The sequence below is a fragment of the Hipposideros armiger genome, unplaced genomic scaffold, assembly GCF_001890085.2.
Source record: "Hipposideros armiger isolate ML-2016 unplaced genomic scaffold, ASM189008v1 scaffold_82, whole genome shotgun sequence".
Lineage (NCBI taxonomy): Eukaryota > Metazoa > Chordata > Mammalia > Chiroptera > Hipposideridae > Hipposideros > Hipposideros armiger.
The window spans coordinates 4,123,500-4,129,565 of NW_017731432.1; the positions used below are offsets into that span (position 1 = coordinate 4,123,500).

The window sequence follows — 6,066 nt, forward strand, 5'->3', positions numbered from 1 at the left end:
GGAGCAGGCCAAGCTAGTTACAGAAGAAAGAGACAGGTCACTTATTTAAAAGGCACTGAATCCTGAGCCTCACTTCCATAGAATCTGACAGCTCTCAGGGGGCCTTTGGTAATTCCTTGTCTTTTTAAGCTCCCCAAACAATTTTGATTCCTAGTTCGATTGAGGAATCACTGCTCAGGACATCTAGTGGAGGTGTCCACTGGACAGTAGAAAATAAAGGGCTGAAGCTCCAGAGAGAGACCTGAGGTGAGGGTGGCAGTTTGGGTTTCATAAGCAGGAAAGTGATAACTGAAACAGTGGAAGTAAATAAGGTCACCAGGTAGAATGTAAGAAGTCATAAACGAAGGAACACAGCCAACATTTAAGAGAGGAGCTGAGGAAGAAGGTTCAGCAAAACAGATCTGATTATCAGTATTATTTCTAGTTTCCGTTGTTAAGTGCCTCCTACATGCCAGGCACTGTGTTAGGGGCTGACTTATACTCTCTTAGTCTTCATAATAGCTGATGGAGGCAGGTATTATTATCCTCATTTTAAAAATGATGGAACTGAGCCTTCGGAGGGTATTCAGTGACTTATTCAAGGCCACATGCTAAGTATGAGGTAGTTACTAAGTGGGGATTTAAATCCAACTCTCTCCAACTCCAAAGTCCTTACTCTTTCGATATCCACTCTGCCTCTTTGAAAAAGAATGATGAAAGCCATAAGAGGAAAAGAAAAAAAAACAGGACTGTGAAAATCAAGGGAAAAGAGCTTCAATAAGGAAGACATGATCTGCTGGGTCACATACAAAGTGGAGATTAAGTGCGGGTTGAACTGAAAAATGGTCCCAGCAGGAAAAGTTTTGGTGAATTAAGGGATTGTCCAGTGGCAGGAAAAGTTAAATTACAGCAGCCTGTCACAGGATGAAGAAGTGGCTTCCTCTGGGAACCTTGGGAGTAAAGAGGGGAAAGAGCAATAGCAAGACAAGACGGTTCAAGGACAATTTTGTTGAGAGTAGGTGAGCTCGAGGACAGTTAATGCTAAAGGGCGGGAACCGCACAGGTAAATGCTGAAGATCTAGAAAGAGGAGTTCTCTGATGGGGTGAGGTTCCTCAAGGAGAGAAGATTTAGGATCTTGGATGAGTTCCACTCTCCCTGGCCTGTGCCTTCCCTCCCCCCAGCCAAGGTAGCTGACTTGTCCCTGTACCTCTAGCAGGTGGCCAAGCTAGCCTTGACGGTATGCCTCCTAAGCTAGAGGGTTCAGTGGCAACCTCAGCAGATTCTCAGTTGATTCTTGGCTGCCCGTCTCTGCCCCTCCTCTCACAGACCAGGGACTCTCCGTTTGCTAGCTGTCCTCCCTCTCCCCATTCCGCCAGGCTGCTTTTTATCCCTCCCAGGTGAACAAGGTCTAAAGAGTCACCACCTTGTCCTGTTTGTCTTGTCAGTCGATCGTTGGAACCACACACCCCAGCATCGTGGGCTGCGTGCTGGATGTGCTGCGCACGATGCACCTGGAAGTCCAGTATGAAGGTAGGGGAGGCAGCAGGCCTGCCGCAGGTCGCAGAAGGCGGCGGTGAGGGCCAGGCAGATTCGCTCTGAAAAGTTTATTCCCGAAGAGCCTTGCTGAGTTTCCTGGATAGCCTTGGCCGATGGAAGGTGCTGGTTCAGTATTGATCAGCAAGTGATTCAGAAAATGACAGTCACGTTCTGTGCTCGAATCGGCCACATGGTGCTTTAACAGGTGTTAGTCTGTCTGGATCCTGAGCTGGCCCTGGTTCCCGGTCTTGTGTGGTGCTTCCCCTCTAAACAGAAATCACCCTGAGGACTGTCCTCCTTCTAAGAAACAAAATTGGATAATGGTAGTATTGATAAGTTTTCATCTATGTGCCAGCCACTTTCAGTGAATCGTTTTATTCCATTCTCCAAATAACCACAAGAGCACAGGGTCTAGCACATATTAGGCATTTGAACGTTCAAATTAGATATTTTATGATTTTCAAGCTTTTAAAGTATTGAAGCACGAAGAGATTAAGTATGCATCCCAAGGTTACCCGGCTAACTAAATTCAAACCGGATCTCTCTGATCCAAAAGCCAAAGCGTAGGCTTTTAAAAGGTGTTTACAAAATGTTATTTCCTCTCCTGTTCCTATAGTGGTTCAGAGAAGGGAGATTCTGTTCCCACAGGAGGGCTCAAGGAAGGGTTCTCTGGGAAGGTGGTGTTTGAGCTGCGCCTTGGAGCATGGGAGGGATTTGAGAAGGTAGAAGGGAACAGAGGAGGGCGTCCTGGAAAGGGGCATGGTTAGCAACGAAGGCCTAGACTTAGGGACAGTACAGATGTGTGTGGGGAATAGCAGTTAGGTCACTTGGTGGAGGTTTCAGAGGTCTCAGTCCAGGAAGACATAGAAAGGAAGGCTCGGGCCTGATGGCAAGCACCTTGAATGCCAGGTGGAGTAATGGGCACTCTCTCCAGTAGGCAGCATGGAGCCACTGCAAAGTGAACCGTGAACAGGAGAGTGGGAAGGAGAGCACAGCCTGAAGAAGACCGCCTGTGTAGTGGCATGTTAGGTAGGCCAGAGCAACAGGGACACTTGAGGCTGGAAGCCAGCTGGGAGGCCTTTCGGGTTGTTCAGACAACAAACTGAGAACGTGCTGATCTCATCTGGATACAGAGGCCCTAGAAAGAGAAAGAAGGGACAAGACTGGGAACTGCCTGGGTGTAGAGAATGCGGTGGCATATGGAAGGGGGAATGGGCAAGGCCAAGGAGGCCAGGACAGAGAGGAAAGATCTGGGTGTCAGTACATATCAGGACGCCTGTGTCCAGCATGACAGGCTGAGCCCCAGGTCCAAGAAGCCTGGAAGGGGCAGAAAGAGCAGGCAGGTACTGGGGTTCAGGTATGCAAGTAAGATCCTGGGGAAGATCAACATAGGTCTGGAGGCTCACTTCCAACATCAGTTTTGTTTTTTTTTTAATATCAGTTGTATTTTTCTTTCAGCAGCATTGTCAATTTGTGTTTGTTCCACCCAGGCAATATGCATGGGTGTATGGACCTTGTAGGTTGAGAAGTAATGTTGAAATCTATTACTCATCTTAGCTGGGGACGAGTTGCCAGTGAGTGGGTGGAGTAGTAGAGGCACCTAAGTAAAGGTCAGGCCAGGGGCAGAGGGTTGTCGCTGGCATTGGAGCAAGGGGGTGACCTGGCAGTGGACTTCTGTTAGGAAGCTTAATCAACCCCAAGGAGACTAGATTGGGTGGCCATGAGACCGCCTTCCTCCCACCCCACTTCCACGTGGCAGACGTGACCACTCCCACTCACCCATCACTCCTCAGCTTAAGCATTTCTGCTCTAAGGCCTTCCCTGACCTGCCTTCCACCCCTGCCCAAATGTCAGTCCTCCTTCTTTTGGGCCACCCTGCACCCTCCTCCCCTCTAGAACCTCCCTCCATTGGTGCAGTTATCTCCAGAATTGTAACTGCCCTTTATACAGAATGTGCACAATTTCAGAGCACCTCATAGTTTTTGTCTTTATGGTCTCAGTACAGTCCTAGCATATGTTAGGTCCTCGGTACATGATGAATGGATGAGTGAGGGAGCGAGTGAGTACTGCCATTACATACACACCATTACTGACAACTTACCTCTGTGCCTTTCTCCTCCAGCCCTGAGCAACCTGAGGGCAGGGACTGGGTCTGACTCATCTCTTATTCTAGCTCAGGGCCTGGAACATAATGGGTGCTCAGTAGAAGTTTGTTGAATACATTTATGAAAAAGGGCTTAGCTTCATTTATGCTGACGAACCCCTCCTGAGTTGGACCTGGCCGGACTTCTTCACATATTGAGCCTGACTTAGAGTCCCTCTGTGTTTATTACATGACACCTACCCTGTGGCAAAGGCAGCAGGAGCAGGAAGCTTTGTCACTGCCTTTTTGGTTTGATGTCTGCTCATGTGATCACATTGAAACTCAGTGCCTCAGAATAATTTTAAATATGTCAGACTCATACCAGGTGCACAAGAAATGTCTGTTGCATGAATGAATTATTCTTTTTTTACCATGCGCTTCAAACCAGTCTTGGTATGACTTGGAATATAGAGAATGCGATGGAATGAGTGTCCACTAGGGGGAACTCTTTCACATGGTTGGGGGAGTGAATGTTGAGGGCTAGAATGCAGTAGTATTCAGCTTCAACTCACACTCCTCCAAAGGCAGAGGAGGGAAGCTCGAACAGGTCTTAGATGGTCCAAACGGTGGTGACTGAAAAGGATCAGTGATGAATTTCTCGGACTTTGAGGATGCCAAATTTCAAGACCAAGGTGAACCCCCCACACACACACCTTAGAATGATGGCAACAGTCAGGATGGAGAAGCCCATGACCAAGAGGAGCAGGTGATATAGCTGCATGGACTAACCTGAAAAGGGCAGGGTTGGTTTGTTTTTTAAAAACAAATACGGATGGAACATCTGTGATGTGCCAACTACTGGGGTTTTGTTTGTGTTTGTATCGAAGAGAAAAATGAATGGTTTAGAAGGAGGAAGGTAAGAAGGATGTGCAGTCTACCTCCCATGCTGTGTGTGTGTGTGTGTGTGTGTGTGTGTGTGTGTGTGTTGAGGTGGGAGGGGTGACATCCTTCCCCTGAGAAGGCTACAGGGAAAGTGCTAGTTTCTCCTATTTCTCTGCCAGACTATTGGGTCAGCATATTTTTCATCTCTTTATCAACACCTTCTCATGTGTGATTTTTCTAGTCCCATGGCTTTAAATATCATATATGTATTATATATTCAGACACAAAACCTTTATCTCCAGCCCTGATCTCGCCCCTGAAATCTCCATGTGGAAATCTAAAAGACATTTGAAATTTACAGCCAAGACAGAACTCTTGATTTTCTTCTCAAAACCTGCTCTTCCTCCTATTTTCAGTGAAAGGTACCACCAACAACCTAATTGCTCAACCAAAAGGTGTAGAACTAGCACCAGATGGCCTTCTTTCTGTCACCTCCCACCCCATCCTATCTTTGCCAAGTCTTCTAGGTTCTATCTCCGCTTACCTTCTCTGTGCCCACTGTGATCGCCGTAGGCTAACCCACCATCCTGTCTCCTAACTTATCTTTCTGCTTCTGCTCCGGCCCCCTGTAACCCATTCTCCCACTGACCATCAGCCAGAATGATCATTTTAAAAATATAAACTAGACAGTGTCACTCCGTGGTTTCCTGTTGAACCTACACTGAAATCCAAACACCTGCCATGGGCTGCAAAGCATGGAAGGCTCTTCCCCAGACCTTGGGTTGATGAACAACTCAAACTTCAAGTGTCGGCTCAGATGCCACCTCCAAGGGAGACCTTCCCAACCACTCTCTCTAAAGCTTCCCCATTCCCTCCCACCACCTACCAAGGTCTCTCTCCATCATACCACATCACTTATCTCCTTTGGCAATTACCTTGTTTGTTTCTTTGTTTACTTGTTTCTTATCTGTCCTCTGTTAGAAAGTCGATTCCAGAAGAGCTGAGACTACCACTAGCACCTAAACATCACTGGCAAGAAGTAGGCTTTTAGATATTTGTTGAGTGAATGAATTGGGGTGTCTGAATTAACTACTCTAATTTGTTCTGACAGTCATCATATTGGGAATAGAATTTGAAATACCTGGCTTTTCAGTCCAGATGGCTAAGTGGAGGCTGTGCATATTAAGTGACCCTTTGTTTCCTGAGAGTGCTTAGGGCCAAGGGAGAAGGTGTAGAGAAGGAAGAAAAAGAGAAAGTTCTGGAGGAAAGTAGGAGCTGGTAAGGCCTCTAGAGCAGAGGGCGGGTGTTCTGGTTACCTGTTGCTTAAAACAACCCCCGGCCAAAATTTAGTGTTGATTTTTTAAAAGATTGCATTGATTTTTTTTTTAAGATTTTATTGGGGAATTGGGAAAGGGGAACAGTGTTGGGGAATTGGGGAAGGGGAACAGCCAAGTTGTTGTCCTTCAGTCTTAGCTGTGGAGGGCGCAGCTAGCTCAGCTCCAAACCCAGTCGCCATCCGGCCGCCCGTCAGCAGCTCGCAGCTGCTCAGCTCAAGGTGTCATGTTCAATCCTAGTTGCGGGGGGG

At 47.2% G+C, this 6,066-nt stretch overlaps 1 protein-coding gene across 7 annotated transcripts in view; it reads left to right on the forward strand.

Moving 5' to 3' along the window:
• ARMH1 (armadillo like helical domain containing 1) overlaps positions 1-6,066 on the forward strand; it is a 42,100-nt gene that overhangs the window by 23,272 nt on the left and 12,762 nt on the right. For 6 of the 7 annotated variants that reach the window (XR_002124163.1, XR_002124162.1, XR_002124164.1 and 3 more), the window contains one exon: positions 1,426-1,510. The exons of the other annotated variant lie outside the window; for it this stretch is intronic. Coding sequence is in view for 2 of the 6 variants with exons in the window: in XM_019643732.1 (XP_019499277.1) it covers positions 1,426-1,510 (85 nt within the window). In the remaining 4 variants the exon portion in view is untranslated. The remainder of the gene's footprint in view (positions 1-1,425; positions 1,511-6,066) is intronic. 7 annotated transcript variants of the gene reach the window in all.